The 17668-nt window shown below is 43.9% G+C and overlaps 1 protein-coding gene across 15 annotated transcripts in view; it reads right to left on the minus strand.

Annotated features, from left to right (window-relative positions):
• The window catches only part of LOC118511369, a 183343-nt gene that overhangs the window by 16028 nt on the left and 149647 nt on the right, over nucleotides 1-17668 (minus strand). For 13 of the 15 annotated variants that reach the window (XM_036054353.1, XM_036054352.1, XM_036054354.1 and 10 more), the window contains 3 exons: nucleotides 5019-5086; nucleotides 394-746; nucleotides 10-314 (listed from right to left, as the gene is read on the minus strand). In XM_036054353.1, the coding sequence (XP_035910246.1) occupies nucleotides 10-314; nucleotides 394-746; nucleotides 5019-5086 (726 nt within the window). The remainder of the gene's footprint in view (nucleotides 1-9; nucleotides 315-393; nucleotides 747-5018; nucleotides 5087-17668) is intronic. The other 2 variants (XM_036054363.1, XM_036054356.1) reach the window with 1 other exon arrangement.

A 17668-nucleotide genomic window follows, 5' to 3' on the forward strand; every position in this document is an offset into this window, starting at 1 on the left:
TATACCTACCCGAGAACCGATCAGCACGTTCGGAGCCGTACCACCACCACCACCACCGTGTCCATCCGTACGTTTGCCCAGCTCCTGCACACTCTTTGCCGCACTGATGCGTCGCATCGGATGCGAACAAGACTTCCCATCGGCACAGTTCGCATCGGGACAGCCACACTCGAGCTGCTTCACCAGGGCCGTTTGTCGTGCCATCCGTTGCTTCTCCATCAGCTGGCTCACGATCGCTTCCACCGTTTCGGCCGTCGAGATTTCAATCTCGTTCGCCGTGTCCGGTTCGTCCTCGCTGAAAACTGTGGGAAAAACTAACTCGTCCGATCAGTGAAGGCAGTTACTTATTTGACACCGCACAGGACCATTTTTTTGTTAGTGTGCTCTACTTACACATTGGCTTCAGCTGGCTGACCAGCTCCTCCTTCGTCCACTCCTTCTTGTCGCCCCAGAGCGCCAGGTTCGGTGTGATGACGGCCATCTTGTTGTCGTCCGGATAGGGCACGTTCAGGTAGTGTACGAGCACAATGTCCGGGTTTTGCAGCAGCCAGTAGCAACGCCGATGGAAGGTGGGCAGGATGGCCGAGTGGACGTAGCAACCGTAGATGCACTCCGTGCCCTGCACCTTCAGCTTCATGTGGTCTTCGCGGGTCGTTTTGCCATCCTTGCGCTTTTTCCAGCAGTATCCGTCACGCCGGTAGCGTACCTTTTTCCTGGAGTATAACAGCATCGAACCGCTTTTTGGTCTGGAAAGATGATTAGTAATTTAAGGTGATTAGATAATTTATGATTTCATCAAGAATAAAAATTCACGTGGCACAATATTCACATTCAAAACAACACTAACAGTATTGTTTAGATAACTATTGTCATAAGAGATTATCTCAAATCTATGATAAGAAGAGTCATCTTTCATCTAACAAATTTCAGGTGTTTAAATACTTAAACGTCTCTTCAAATATCTGTTTTATCCTATAAAAGCAAGTGTTAGTACTCTACTGACAAAATTAATAAACTCAAGCTCAAAACCCATCTTCATATTTTTTCCATTCCCTTATCCCACTCTAATTGATACGACCCAATTCCAGGTGACTTCATTCCCAAACCTTCTCCCGTCCTTCTCTCTAACACTCGCTACCCCCCCTCTCCCTGCACAAAACGCTATTGGTTCCGGTAGAATGGTTCCTTAAGCGGACTGGTACCTGCCAACCGCTCGAACCGAGTGTGAAGAACGCAAAGAAATGGATCGTTACCGTCGAATGAAATTTAATGACCCGTTTTAATTTCCATTGGTGCTCCAAACCGGCAAGACACGAGCGCCCTGGCACGTGGCGATGATAATCCTTAACGTGCCTGGGTCGCTTTGAACCGGAACGGGGAGTACCGGGGCGGTGTGAGAAACCGGTGGGAAAACTCTCATGCGTAAAGTATTCGAAGGTATCGAACTGACTAGCACGGGACAGACATTCCCCGAGCGTAGGGAGGGGGTTTGTGGTTAGTACTGGCACGTTCCTTCACCTGTGGGTGTAGTAAAAATGTGAAAATTGAACCTAAACCCTCTGTCCGGAGGGGTGTGGCGTCGATTGGATGTGTTATTAAATTTAATTAGATTGACATCAACTTTTACAGGGAAAATTCAAGGGAGATGGTTCAGGATTACTGGAGCTCCCATTTGGTGGGAACAATCTCTCCGGTGGCTATTATCGTAGCGATGTCAAAATGTCATCATCAGTTGGGGTCAACCGCTCGGCGTAATGACATAATTATCAATTGCTTTTTGCAGGTGCTCAAGTATCAATTACAAAGGTGTTACCATTCTCTGTTATCACCTGAATGAAAAGGATACGATACGGATTCTGAACGTAGCAATTATGAGCGTGTGTGTGTGTGTGTGTGTGGAAATATCTGCCGAACCATAAACTATTCCTCGTCAAGATCCATGCGTCGTGATAGAAACCGTGTTATAATGCATGTTTATGAGGTTTAATTCTTCCGGAGACAAATAGGTCCCACAAAGGGGCTTCAGCTCTCAGTTGGCGAAGCAGTTGTTTAAACACCCTTCAAAGATGGGAGGAAAAGAAGGCAACTAGCTGTTATAATTACACCCCTCATACGAAGGGGCCTTCCGTTTAATTACTTCTTCAGCCAGCCAACTGCTATCTTCATCTAGCTTCGCGGCGTTAATCAACCCCACACAACGGGGTGGCCGGAAAGTGTTGTACTATTTTTCAACAAGACGTAGAGCATCGCTTTACACGCAAAACTATTGCATACATTAGGTCGGCTAACTAGCTTAACCCAATTTATTTGTCAAACGATGTGAAAAAGCCAACTAGCTTTATCAGCGATGCTAATAAATTTCCGATCCCGAGCACTACCGAGCGCACTACCCGGCCGGCGTCTGTACGTTCTGGGGCGTTCTTCGCAAGCCACACTTCCGGGGTTCGCGAATGGAAGCGAATAATTAACTTCTCACATATTTTTCCCAACCCGGCAACCGGTTCGGTACGGTACCACGCTCAAGAACAGACGCACTCGCGAAAACACCAACGCGACAGTTTATTTGCGACTAGCGAAAGAAGCCACCTACGTGTGGCTGGAGTTGTGCGTCGGTTAGGCATAGTTTTCCTCCGCTTGTGCGGCTTCTCTGGTTGCCAGACGCGTGGAGCAAATCACGGTGAACACACACACACGCATACTGAGGAAGCAGGATTTCTAAACGCGCCAAAGGATATAAATTACCTTTTAGCAATGCACTTTCCTATCCCACACTCTGATACACACACACGTACGCACACACACAGAGTGTTTGGAACCTAACTTCGAACGAGGCGAACTTCGGTCGGAAGCGTTGGAATGCGTTTGAAACTTTCCCTACGCTTTCCCTTGCGAATCCTTAATTAATTCGCGGCAAAAGTGCATGCTGGCCGTTCGCGAACATGGCCGTGCGATGGTGCTTCGGTTCGGTGCGGTTCGAAAGCACCGTACAGTGAAAGCGTTCAAAGGACTGGCAAAGGACGTTCGGTTGCATTCCAGTTTTGAGTAATTGTTCCGCCGGCCAATCATTCTCGATTGCTGGCTGTTTGTTGATTGTTGAATGGAAAACCTGTAGCGTTTTGGAAGCGAGGGAACAGTTTAATAAATTAGGAAGGAAGTTTATGAGCGTCAATTAAGATGATGTTCGAACAGGTTTGAACGATAAAACAATTGAGAGAATTTTTTTAAAGAAATTTAGAAAATATTTCAGGTAGTATTGGTAAGCTTTTATCATTTGTTGATTACTTTGCCTAGTTTTTAAAATTAAATCTTTTTTTATTTTGTCAGGTTGTAGATCTTATTTAATTTTCTAAAGACCTTTCTTTAAAATTTTTATTAAAAATAATTACGAATAATTGATCGAATTGAAACAATCAGGGTCTAAACAGCACTCAGCCTTAACGGAACAGCAAATGACACCCAAAGTAACGCTTCGTAACGCTTCTTTAAACAGTCTGCATGTTTCAACCCTTATTCAATTTTTTTTTCTACTCGGTCTTCGGATAATTCTTCATGTAAATTTAATAAACAGAATTGTAGGTGAAAAAACATATTTCGTTTCATAAATCCTATATTGTAATTATCATATTTAACACCAAGATGAATGTCCTCCTATTACCAATTCAAACTGGAGTAACGTGTTAAAACATCAGCCGATAAGCTTTTCTGCCGATTTTACATTATCTAAATCCCCCACACACAGCTACCATTCATAACATTGACTTATGAAGAGCAACATTAAAGTCAACAGCCACAGATGCTCGTCCCCTGAATGCGAAAGAAGGAAACCTTATCGGTCAACGAAAAACTAGGTCGCCCCCATATACAGCTCACTAAATCCCTGTGCCGGTGTCAGTTGTACACCCCAAACCGAAAAATGACCACGTGCACCTCATTCGCGCGTCCAGCCAGTAGGAACGTGTAAGCCCTACGTCAGCTGTAAAAAAGGGACCGAGCAATAAATTTGCGACCTAATGCAAACACCCAATAAACCATTCGATACCGTTTTTTGGGGTAACTCGGACTAGTGTGTGTGTGTGTTTGTGGGTGAGTTTTTTTGGGGGGGGCATCGTTTATTTACACCTCATCACGAACGATAAGGCAACGGACGGTACGGTGTCACACCGAACAACAACATCAACTCGAACGAAGCTCATCGCTTGTAGGATCCCAGTGTTTTGGGAAATAAAATGTTTAAAATTACATCACACAATAATCATAAATAGGTATCTTCCCGTAGCCGTTGGAGTGTGGCACGTGATGGGTAATAATATTCTTCTGGCACCCCGAAACCGAGTTTTCTCACTGCGAGTGAGGATAAACGTGCGATTTCGAGTCCCTCGAGAGGGCTCTGATCCTCGGCTGTTGAATGCTGGCTGGATGAGAGTTGTGATAAACTTAAATTAATATGTGTTTGGTGAGAATAAATCTTCCCTGGAGAGGCCAGGCACCTGACAGCAAAAAAAAAGCTGTCCTGGACACCGAACAAGATGTCCCAAGATGATGAGTGAGTCGTTTATTGTGCCACCTGTCTAGCGAAGTCTCCCCCAACTAGCGTGTCCTTGCGTGTTGAACGGTGTCTCTCCTTTTTTTACGGTCTTACGGTAAGAAAATCATCATAAACCGTTTACCATGTTTTTCGCGACACAAACCGTTAACGGAAAAGATGGGCCGTCTTCATTCGGGCGTTCAGTAGAGGTACACTGGAGACTCGGGGTGGATAAATTTATGAATATCCTCGTTTATGCTTTTCCCCCCGGGTATATGAACCCCCCCCCCCTAAAATACTCTCTCAATGACAGTGGGCGAACGAGTCGCGACATATTCTTTATTCTTGCCTGGGGCGGAGCTTTACGACGGCAAGGGTGAACCATGTCTCGCTCGGTTTTTATTATTAATTTGTTCAAGCTTTATGTTTTGAAGGTTGAACGTGGGGAGCTCGGCTTGGCCGGGTATGTATGTAGACAGCTTTAAAAACTTACCTCGTTTTAACCTCCTTCGACTGCCATTCGGAATGTTTATCGAAGCTGATTAGGATGGCCGCTATTTCCTGCAAGAAGGAAGGAATGTAAAAGTTTAGTGAAGAGTTTTCGTATTTAAGAAGTAGAAAAAAGAATGAAAGGTAATAATTGTATCATAAAAATGGCTAGTTTTTTTAAATGGGTAAACAATTTCAGTAACTAGTAGAAATTACAAGACCTCGATGCACTTAAAGTTTTTCAATATAAAGCTCAGTAATAGCTTTACACTTTTTTTTCCTTCATGTGCAATCATGCTTGATAAAATTTATTTGTACACACATCACATAATTCTTCAAATCATAGATTTTTTACAAAACCATAGATTTATTTCACAATCTGCTCAAACTCCCCAACAGCGTAAACTGCACTTCAAAGAACTATTATGTGCCATTCATCAATTTTCGCATCTCATGCACGACTCGGTTCGTCTCATGCTGAAGCATTCAATTTACCCAGAAAAACCACGCACCATCCACGATCGCAATCAGCAAAAAGGCAAAAGCATGTACGAAACATTCAATTTTGTGAAAAGTTTCCCCAACCTACCCATTCGCATCGCATCCGCCAACCGCTGCCGTTAACGCTCTCATCAAAAAAGGGAGCTCTGCTCGTTCGGTGCGATCCTTGGATCCAGCCACCCACACACACACCGAATGGAAAACAGTTACCACGCAGGTACAGCTTTTATTCGGGTGTTCCCGTATCTCGCCTGTAAGCACCTAGTGCCATCCTGCTTCGGCATCCACCCCAAAAAAGCATCCACCCCCATAGCAGCACGATATCGTACACCAAACACATTTTCTCACGCTACACCCGCGCAACAACATCTCAACAACACTGGTATCCCCCTCCCTCAAAAAAACCACCCTAATTGGAGATGTTTTATTTTGTTGTTTTCCTACCACCTCGGGTTATTTTTTCGTTTTTCCTTCTGCGAGCTTGGGGCGATAAAGACGAGACGATGAACACGTCCCAGCTTAGCCCGGGACTGGCGACTATGTTCGTCGTCAGTCGTTATCAGGCATTCCGGTCGTCCACGGTCGTCTCGTTTCGTCGGTCGCTGTCAGCCGTTTTTCCCACGATAGCTGCCCTTTTTTCGACCCGAGCTGGAAAACATCCAGCTCTATCTCGTTCTCGAACCATCCCGTTCGCACCCACGTTATCTATATGAAGCCTTCGGAGTCGCTGCCTTTTTTGCTGCTGCTGTGCTGTCAGGCACGAAATGCCTCCTGCTCACGTTCGGGTTTTCGCCTCCGTCGTCCTCGGCACGGGGGAATGTTTTTTCCCGCACCAACCAAGCAGTTCGAAAGCTTTTCCGAAGCTCTCGTTGGTGTTCCATTTTTTGGTTTGAGTGATCAGCCCGACCGGATCAACACCACCAAAACCGTGCCTACCTTGTGATGTGGTTATTCGCTGTCTGTGCACGCTTTTTTCCCTCATTCTAGGCCGCCTGTTTTCCTCGAAGGCGTATGCTTTTCTTCGTTCCTTCTCTCGTTTATCTAATTATCTCGGCTAGTTTTCGATTATGCCAGGGCGGGCGGGCGTACCGGTGTGCTGAGGTTAAATTTATGCATTCTATCCCTTTGCTTTGGTCGTCCTATTTTCTGGAACCTGCCTCGAATGGGCAGGAAGAAACCCCGGCTACAGACACGCCGAGGCAAAAGCTATTGCGCGAGTTTCCTGCATTTTTCCAGCTCGCTGCTCGTGGATGGGCGTGGGAAGCATCGTACCGCTTCCGATAAGAATCGTGCTTGGCCAAGGGCACGATTGTGCGCCCAACAAACCCAAGCCCACCTTGTGGTGCATAGTTACTGATTCGTACTTCTTTATCGCTATAGGAAAAAAATACCGAGAAACCCTTTCCCCAGTTAAGGATACCTTTGTGTTGCAGTTTTTGGGCAAACAGGAAAAAGCCCTCCGAAAAGGCCTAGCAAATGGAATAAATTTAATGTTAGCCCTCGTAAGCACGTAAGAAAGTGTTCCGGGAAAATGTTTCCTGAAAGGAATTGAATGCCCTTTTCACACAAAGAAAAGCTTTGTGGGCTTTGGTGGCCTAGTTCCGACAGCATTCCCCTTGTGCCAAAAAGTAACCAATTCCGGGCAACGACATTTTACTGATGCACACGCTCAACTATGTAAGCATAAAATTCAATCTCGCCAACCCCCCCAAAAACCCAAACCAAACGAAAATGATGGTCTTGCGAATTCTTGCCTTACCGCTTGTTGCTGTCTGTTGCGAGTCGCGTCTAGCTAATGAGATGCAAACGACAATCTTTCTTGCACAAACCTGAAGTAATGTTTTGCCGCGGCCAATGAACGCAATGCAAATGTGAATGTCGACGAACGGGTAGTGTTTGAAACGTTCAGCGAGCATGTTGCAACGATTTCAATCGGATAAATTGAATGCAATGAGCATGTTGTTATTTTCCTGTTCAAACTTCCTTACTAACCTCGCGTAAGCGTGAGAGCGTTTATCCTGCAGGAAAATCATGTATGTTTGGGATTGGCTTTTTCGCTTACAAAGCTGCTGTAAAGCTTACAACTGGTGCCAGTCGGTCGTGTAATGCAATCGGATAAGTAAATGGTGCTTGAGCAGAGAGTAGTTTAATTTAATTTTCGGGATATGAGAAAGAGCAAACAGCATCCTCGGGATGCGTTACTTGAGCATAAAGAATCTTTTAAATGGTCTGTAACAATACGGGACTTTTCTTTGGATTTTCCTACATATCCTGCAGAATCTGTAAAAAATCATTTTATATACATTGATAATTTTCCTAGACGATAGTAAATGTTGAATTTTGATAGTTGTTCCTCTAAAATAAATCTTACTATATTTTGTTCTAACAGTATAAAAGACTTGAAAAACTTCCTATTACATCAGCTGTATCGTTATACTACGTCAGCTGTATCGTGTTACTCAGAAATCCTAAGGGATCATGAAAAAACTGAAAACAGGACGAGGATATGTAACGATGAATATATCAGGAAAAAAGCCATACTTGCATAGGAACTTGAACGCCCATTAAGCTCATGGATCTTCCAACTTGAAGCTCAAAGGAAGCTCAAGAATGAGTCTTTTGGATATACAACCTTCTGTATTATTTAAATTGTACGATTCGATTGTATTCTTGATTGCATGAGAATACAATTGAATTTACTGCAAGATCTAATTTAGAATTAACGTCTTCTTAAGCCTAGCAATTCTGGTTTACTAGACTTAATGATACCGCTTTGTTGAATAGTCAGTCCACGCTACGGGGGAGCGGTCCGGATGGAATTTGAACCCCCGTTCTGCCTTGTAAAGACCAGTGCCGTTGTTGACTCTACTACCGGGCCACCCATCATTATTTTTACTGCAATGTTGTTTGTTTTAACTCAAACGTTAACTAAAAGAACTTTAAAGGGATAATCTTTTACTAGACTTTTCCCACTCACTTCAATTCTCCATTACTTCAATCGCATTGCCTGTAGAGCGTAGAGCCAATGTATATTAAATTGAACCATTCCAATCACATACACTTCGATTACACAACCCAAGGTGTACAGTAAGATGTCTCCTTACTGTCTCCAGAATTACTACTACCCTTGGACTCATCCCTCTTCAGAGTAACCCTCCACCGTTCCAAAAGAGCTACACACTTTGAAGAACAATAAAATAACACTAATATAAATCATGTAATCGCTTGCTATCGAACGTGCATGGAAAGCAAGCTGACCGTTTGCGATGGAACACACACACGCACCATCGGTGCTCTGGTGGATGTGCTCTATTGGCATCAACAAATTCTTCCTTCCAACCTATTTTTCCATTCTCCCCCAAAGTGAAAGCCAGCACGATGTACGAAATGCCTGTACGACAAATAATAATAGCCAAACAACAGCCATAACAATTTGGCTTCCCGAGAGGAATAGTCTCATAGCTTCACCTCCGATGCACCTTCCGAGCGGTTCGTGGTTACGGTGGAGCAAGCACGGAGGTACGTTCCTATGCCTTTTCCTAGACCACAGTGTGTCTGGCGTCGATAGAATTCAGCTCCGAAAGGGACATGCTTCATCCTTTCCCTTAAGCTAGGAGAAGAATGGTACAAAAGCCCTGTTCCTCCGATTGTCTGGCTCGCATTCGCACATAATAACACACTGAATGATGTCCTATAAAATTTAATGTATGATTATATTAAAACCGTATTATTGTTTTTATGGATTTTATAAATCTGATAAAGCGAGCCCATCCGTTCGGTAGGTAAGCCGAACGGCACGGAGCGAAAAGAAAAGACCCATTCTCATTTTCCAACCCATTCACCTCGATCACGGGACGGAGACCATTTGGCGAATTTTCCACACCGTTCACTTCTCGCTCGTACTTCGGTCGGCCGGGTGTCTTGTAAATGTGCACGGAAAAGACCATTCCAACATTTTATTTCTCTCCCGGTTTGGGTGTGTTTGCACACTCGGGCCCTTGCATGGGGAGCTGAGCAGAATGCTTCGGGCAAATATTTTATGCGCTTCCGTGTGATTAAAGAGTGCAAGACAAAAATCAATCGAGATAAATGATTATCTTGCCTCTCGAACTCAAAATGAATGTGCCCCACGAAAATGTTCTTCTCTTTTCTTGCTCTACTTCCGGGAGCTAATGCTCTGTTTCAATAAGGGAAACGATTTCGGTTCGACCCAAAAGAACGATTTGACGCTGCATTTTTGATCGGTATAAAAAACAGAGCTCAATTGCAAATGCACCAAATCATCTCGGGTCAGTTGAATTTTAATGCACACCGTGCAGAATTCAACAAACTAGGCTGTCTTTTTCTATATCTCTCTTATGAAGTAGAAAGAGACATCACCTCCAGTGGCCTGATTTTGTCATTTGCACTTCTAATTCCGTTGGCGAACAGGCATGAATTCTAATGAGCTGTTTGATCAAGAAATTGTTCGTGACTTTTCTCATCATGCCGGTGAAAATTTTCCTATGCAATAGAGAGGAAAAATTAAATCAATTCTTTACGGTCACCGATATCAAACAGACCGCTCAAAATAAGCCTCCCGAATTGATTAAGTCCCCTCCGAAGCCTATCGAAACAACGAAACACACTTTCACGGCGATAAGTCTTTATCAGAGGCAAGAACACTTAAGCTTATGGCCGCTTTTGTTGTTGACCATTCACCAAAAAATCGTGCAGTCGTGCAGTTATTGCATGGCATTGCTAATTATCACTTATCGGCAAATAATCGTAACGAAATTATGTAAATACCAGCACCACGCACTTCTCGAACCAAACCTCCAATTTGTACCCACAAAGTGGCATTCACATCGAGCGAGTCGAGGGCGCGATAAAGCAGCTACGCGTCAGTGTGGTACCACCGGGAAAAAAGTACGACCGATTTTCATTTTCCCCACACTCACACACCTTTCACTTTGACGGCTTATCGAAATCAATTTAATCACTTTATCCAAGATCAGCACACCGGAGCCCGTCCGGAAGGCGTGAAAGGGAACCCGCCCGGAGCTTTGGTTGGTCCATGTCGGGCCATTTCTTCTTCCGCCACGATAATTATCGCAAAAGCCCATAAAAATTACAACCATTGCACTAAGCCTTCCTGCCGTGCGTTGGAGTCATTCTGTATGCGTGGTGTTGCTTTCGGCTACACTCCGCTTACCGATCCGAATGGCAAAATTGTTTGGTGGTTTTACCGAAACAAAACGAAGCAAAAAAATAGAGCCTCATTTGTTTTTTAGCTGTTGAACCAAAACTACTAAAATTAGACGCAAAGAGCAGGAGGGAGTTCTAATTTTCCTTGAACTTTCTTTAAAACAAGCCACCGTTTTGGAGAGGCCGTCTTTGATCGAAATTGTAGCTAAAAGTAGCGCACCATAAACTTGCGGACCTGCCGGAAAAATTTCGTCCAATCTCCGATACACACCGTCGGTACGTGCTGCTAAAGCGGCCCGGTAGAGTGATTAATTTTTCCTGTTTTCCGTTTCGCTTTTAGCTTTCCATCCATCTCACGCCTTATTTGGGTGGGTGGGAGTGTGCTTTGGAAAGTATGAACTCCGTGTGCCTTTACCTCCCCCAAGGGGTCTGTTTCTATTGGTCGTCAGTATTTTTGGACCTGGCCGTTAGCGGCTAGCCGCGTGCTAATCGGCACTAATTTATGACCATTTATCGTGATTCGCGGCCGAATACTTCCGTCAGAACAGATTTGCTTCAGAATGTCTTAATAAATTAATGGGAAAGAGCAAAGGAGCTGTGTCCCGGGCTTGTGGACTGAGTGAGTATAACGTTATAGGTCGATTACGTTAGATTTTGGGTTGATGAACAACGAGCCAATAAGAGATTATTAAGACATTTTTATAACGGAGGGGTCTACAAAATAAATGGAAAACTGTTAAGAAATCCTATTACATTACACAATTGTTTAAGAATAATTTGCTAATAGCGGAGATTTGATAAGTAAGCCAACCGAAGGGATAAATACCGCCTATTTCCTCTACATTTAGTCTGGTTTCCAAAATAACCAGAAAAGACCACCAAAGAAATCGATCTGTATATGCAATCTATCTCATCTACTTGTACTTACTATTAAGGCTAGAATTAACACAATAAAACTCCAGCTGAGACCCTTGTCACAATGCCCATTCTACATTCTAGTATCATCGTACATGCAGGAAGAACTTTAAGATGTACGAAACTGCTATGGCCACTGCCTACATTTCTGGCAACCCAGCTACACAGATGAGGGACTTCTACAGAGCACTAGGAATTGAAGTTAATTAGGTGTTTAATCAATCTTGACAGATACCTTTACTTATTTGATGTTAAATCTATGTTTTCTCGCAAAGTCGCAATACGTTCAGATGCCTGTTTCAAGTCCGCAGTCAATCAAGCATCTCGGAGACTTAGTAGAATGTAGATAGAACTGATATTTGAGAAAAGGCCACATTCAGCGAGATCCTTATCGGATGGCTAAATATAACCGGAAAGATGATGATGTCTTAGGTCCTTTTATCATCGATTAGCAAAGCTCCTTAACGGGTCTCTTTTCGGCGAATCGCTTCATAATAGACTCCTAACACGAAGCCCTTTACACAAAGCCTCTTAGATATGACAGTCGAGGTCCTAGGTGGCCACACACCGTTTTGTATTTTTTGTTTTTTTATGGGTAACGTATTGAATCACTTGTTCTTCACTTTATAACAAGCCATGCATTTAGGATAAAATATTTCACGGCATGTATGTGTATGAAAAGAACTACCGGCTGCCAGTAATAAAAAATATATCCATTCACCACATGCAAGTTTGTTGCTTGCTGTGACGACATCAAGTCGTATAAATTTCATCTCCGTAAAGCTCTTTCCATCCTAACGCCACTGTCTGCACTCCTAACACCAGTCCAAAGAAGACCGGAAAAGGAGCCCCAAAAAAAGGCATCCCATCTTCTCAACAAGCCACTGTGAGAAACATTGAAGCCACACACTCAAAAAAACCCAAATGTGTTCCAAAAACACCACAACAAAAACCGCTTCTCAACCAACTCACATTTACGCTTTGGACTAGAGTGTTCGGTACCGAACAAGCCACATATTCATACCGAAATGAGAAAAAAATAAAAACGTACACATCCTCCACGACGTGAAAATGAAACCCGACACAAAATTGGAGAAGGTTTTTTTTTTGGTGCTTCACACTCAAGCAAAAGATAAAGTGAATGGATGGTACAGAAAATGTTTCTACTGCCTAGTAGCCTACTACACGAGACATAGGACGCGAGATGGTGGAAAACCTAAAAAAACAGCTAAACTCACTCCCGGAAGGATGGGTTCGTTCGGCTGGAATCTAGCGCCAAGACCACTGACCTGTAGGATGCACTTGGTTCCATGGGTGGCAGGAAGTCACCACCGTGGTGCTGACATATCTTGTCGCCAAATCTAACCCTCTCTTCGCTTACGAACCGAGTAGCGTCCTCGGCGGTCCTACTGTGAAGCGCTCCCGTGATGTCTCCACACCGTCAGGACGCCGGCGAACGAAGCGAACGACAGCCCAAAAACGGGCAAACTTTATTTATTACATAATGAGAATTTTGATAAAAATCAAGTTGCACATCCGGTTTGCACGTTGTAAATTTTCCACACAACCGGGCGGCATCCTGTTCCTGTTTCGGTGCTTCATCGTTACTCTGCTGGGGACATGGGATGCTTTTTTTCGCTTTTGTTTTGCATTCCTTCACACTACTACTACCTTTTTTGTTTTGGTTGTATCCTCTAACTACACGGCTGATCCGTTCGTGGAGAGTCTGTTACGATGGCTGCATAGCCTCAGCCTTGATCTCGACCCAGCACTAGAAAAGAGATTTACCGATAAACGGGAAAACTCCATCCTTGGGAAGCTCGCATAGACGCTCGCCTTTTTTCATCTAGCGTAAACGGGTAGAGTAACGAGAACGCGCCGTCAAGTTCATAAATTTTGCATCGGACCATTGAGGTCAATTATGAGCCAGGCGAGCGATAAATTATTACCAAAACAATGATACGTGTTCATTAAACGTTCATTATCAACACCGTACTGGCCGGTCCGGGGGTTGGGGCGTAGAAGTTCATCCATGGTACATTTTGTCCATTGTTTTATGGACGGTCTTGAACATGGGCTGGCTAGGCTCACACAGTCAAGAGTAGTTCTAGAAGAGAGTGGGAGCCTAGTACAAACCATTTAATAAGTTTATTTCAATCGTTTTATGAATCTGAGGATTTTTAGGTAAAGATACGAAAAGCTTCCGATAGTCTTTGCACTAGTAAGTGATCAAAAATATGCAATTTAAAACAAGCTCTAGAATCTACGCTTGGCAGATTGCATACTTTACGGCGCATTTAACAAATCAAAAGAAATTGATGGACCGTTTGAAACTTGTTTTAAAATGTTGATACCTTCAATGAGTCTTTATCTGCAAATAAACAATTAATTAACAAAAAATCACTCAGCAAATGATTATTTAGTAATCAAATTCTTAAAGATATTGAACAGCTTCCAACATGCCTCATGATTGTCAAGCTAGACAAGTCCTTAGATTTCTGAGGTAAATCAAAAGCCACAGCGGCATACAACCCTGAAATCGCTCTCTATACACTTGAAAAGATTAACTTACAAGCTGTAAAGCAAATTACAGCCACCCAACTCCGGGCCAGCATTCCAAGGCACAGTCTAGATGCAAATTCTTAACCTTCCAGTTTGTGCAGTTGAAATCCCTTTTAAATGTCCCAAAGCGATGGCAATTATGACCTACACCTACATAAATGTACTGGACAACGTCCTTTTACACAATTCCTTACCCTTTTCCTCTCTTGAATAACACCATTCCACACCATCGTTGGACACCACCTCACTAATCCAATGCTAATCTAGCAGTCGTTCTGTCGTTCTCAAAGACACTTGCAATGTGTGGCCTTGCGCTATCCGTCTTGTACATCATGTACAGCCTGTGTTGAGCCCTTACCAAACCTTTGATATTCGTGGCCCTGGTAGATGCACCCGTAGGTAGGTGAAATTTATTTTAATGTGTCCCCATATTTATATCCATTTTCCTAGATTATTTTTCCCGCTCTCCGACTGCTGGTTTTCACGAGCTCATGAGCTCTCCCATGGCCTTGATGACAGCAAGAAATGAATCGTCTTGAACATAACCGTAGCAAAACGGTCCCAGCGATATGCTGTTCTATTATATCGAGCGGTCAGACAAACACGAGACGATAACTGGACCCGACTGGTCCTAAGTCCCGATTCTAGAACGTCTGTTTGTCCATGCATTGGTCCAAGACAGAACGAAGCAAATAAAGCACCTCACGTCGTCCATAAAAATCGGCCCATTCCGTGTGGACATTATGTAGTGGCCCCCACAAATCGCCCGATGGAAAATCGCCTACCCTCTGGGTGCCTATCGCCGTCCGAGGTCAAATCCAAAGAAAAACTTGCTTTGCTCCCTCACCGTACCAGAGTGTCACAGTCGTGAGGACACGGGGTCCGGTGTATGCGAGGAGCTGGCCATAAATTAAGACATAATTCACCTCACTCGACCTAAGAAACGAGAGGAGAGTGTGCTTTTTTTTGCTGCTGCTCCATTTCTATTCCATATTCCTTCCATTTCGTTTGGCAACGAAATGGGAACTCGCGCGCAACAACAAGCGACGCCAGCTAAAAATTGCAAATAAATGTCCATCTGAAACACAACGACCAAATGAGATAAGATGAGTGCGCTTGGGGAAACGCAACACACAACCAGCAGCATACGGGAAAACGGAAACGGAATCTTAAAGAAGCAACAACAAAAACTATTAGCCAAGAAGCCAATAATTCATTCGGGTGTTTACGAAGTTGAACCAAAAATCACTTAATGTACGCTTCAAAACATGGGACGATGCGAGGCGAAAGGACGAATTCTGACCACTTGCTCGTGAGAAAAATCGGGAATACATGGTGAAGCTTAAAGTATGCAGTACTTGACGGACAACAGAGCGAGAGAGAGAGAGAGAGAGAAATATTCGAAGGGAGTGAGGAGAAGATGAAATTAACCTTTCTTTTTGTTTTGGTGCAAATTTATGGAGCTTCTGTCGCTCTGTGAGTGAGCTTTCTTTTTCTGTCGTTTCATATTTTTCGAGCTTTTTCGACGTCTGGATGGCGTTGTATCGTCAAACAGCTCGGTCATTTTGCAAAACATTCGCTTGCCTTTTATCTGATCGTACGGGAGATTCTTTCATCCTGAACACGTCGTTTCCTCAACAGGGAACCACAGCATCAGTGTCCAGACATGTTCGTTCTATCTCGTTCCTCATATCTGGCCCGAGGAAGTCCTTTGTCTGAAATACTCAACCCTGAAAAACAAACTATCGTGGTCGGAGGTTTTCCCAGCGTTTTTCTGTGTGTGTGTACCCCCCTCAATAGTTTTCCCATGCACTAAATTATTTACGTTTGCAAAGGACCACGCCAACGAAAAAGTTGATGTTCTTTCAACTCGTCCAACTTGTCTTTAAAAAATTGGATATTCTCTTTTTTTTAAACCCCTATTTTACCGATCAAACGAGTGGTTTGCTTCCCGAAACACTGAATTCCACATACACATAAACACACGAAACTGAAAAACTCGACAGCATCAAACGAAAAACTTTAACAGACCACCACCGATGAAGAAAAAAAACCGAACACCGAAGTTTAGGACTGAGCGCAGCACAACAGCTAAACGTGAGTTTTCTCGCACTGGCTTTTCTTTCCGAGTAAGCGAAGGAGTTGGAAGGAAAAGCAATGTACTATCATAAACAGTACGTGGTCATTCAATTTTCCACTTCATACCCTTTTTCTGGTGAGACTTCCGGTGAGCTGAAGGGGTGAGAAAAACAGACCGGTGCCCCAAAAGGAAGAAGGTGTATTGCAAATAAAAGAATGTTTAGCCATGAAAACCTCTTACGGGAAAACCACACAATCATATCCACTTTGCTCATACACTATACACTGCTTTTGTGCGAGTGCTTTTGCTTCCCCTTTCACTCCTTCCTATTGCTTTCTCTTTTCTGTTTCATTCCGTTTTTTTTTTTACTTACGATGAGGAATGGATTTCTCTTTCAACATTAGCTTCCTTTTTATATCTCTGGCTTCCCGTGTGTTCCCTCGTAACCTTCGCGTACCACACGCGGCCACACGCGGCACATATTTTACCGAATTTTATGCCCCGATAGAGTGAACGGCGCAACAACAACAACACCAGCGAAAAAAAAAACCATTTCAATTTCGTGTATTTTTACGATCAAATTAGAATAACTTAATTCGGAACTAAACTTTCACCGTTCCGACGTTCCATGCGTCGAGGTATAGGGTCGAGATGGGGGCCGATGTAGGATAAGCCAAAGCGGTCCGGCGTGACCTGCAGCACTCCTTTTTTCGCCCCGGCGAAATATATTTCCCTTTTATGTGATCATTCGCATACCCATGCACACCAACCGCTCCAGTACATATACAGCGAGGCGAAAAAATGGAGGCGCATGGTTGATTACCTTATCTTGTTTCATCTTCTTTTTTTCTCTCGTTCTCTTGCTATTGCTTTCCTGCCCTTTTTCCTACCTTTTCCCACTAAGTTTCATCGCTCTCTTACATGCAACTTCAGCTGCCTGGTTCTGCATCCCTCCAAGAGCGCAAGATCTCCATCAAAACCGTGTACGCTCGTCACTCCCAGGATGGGCGTTCGCGTCATACCGAAATTGGACATATGTACGCGACTTCCTGCGAACGGTGACTTTCTCACTTTCTGGCTTGTCGAAGCTCATTTGCATGCCATTCGCGTCACTGTGTGCGCTCTAGCTCACGAGGCTGGGCTTTTGGTCGACCGCACGAGACCACCGGAAGGTGTGTATTCGCATCGTTTGACGTTTGGAGGTTTTACGACCGACCCACTGTGATGCGAGGCAAGTGCAGGATTAAACTGTAGGCAACAGTCGAACAACAGCAGTAATGTTGACTACCACATATCGACTTTGGTTGATGGTTCTAGCGTTGGTAGATGTACGTTTCTCCAGTGAGGATGCTTTGGGCGACTCGGAATCGAAGCACGATAAGGATTAGGTAACTTTACTTACAAACAAT

This window comes from Anopheles stephensi, chromosome 3, assembly GCF_013141755.1.
Source record: "Anopheles stephensi strain Indian chromosome 3, UCI_ANSTEP_V1.0, whole genome shotgun sequence".
Classification (NCBI taxonomy): domain Eukaryota; kingdom Metazoa; phylum Arthropoda; class Insecta; order Diptera; family Culicidae; genus Anopheles; species Anopheles stephensi.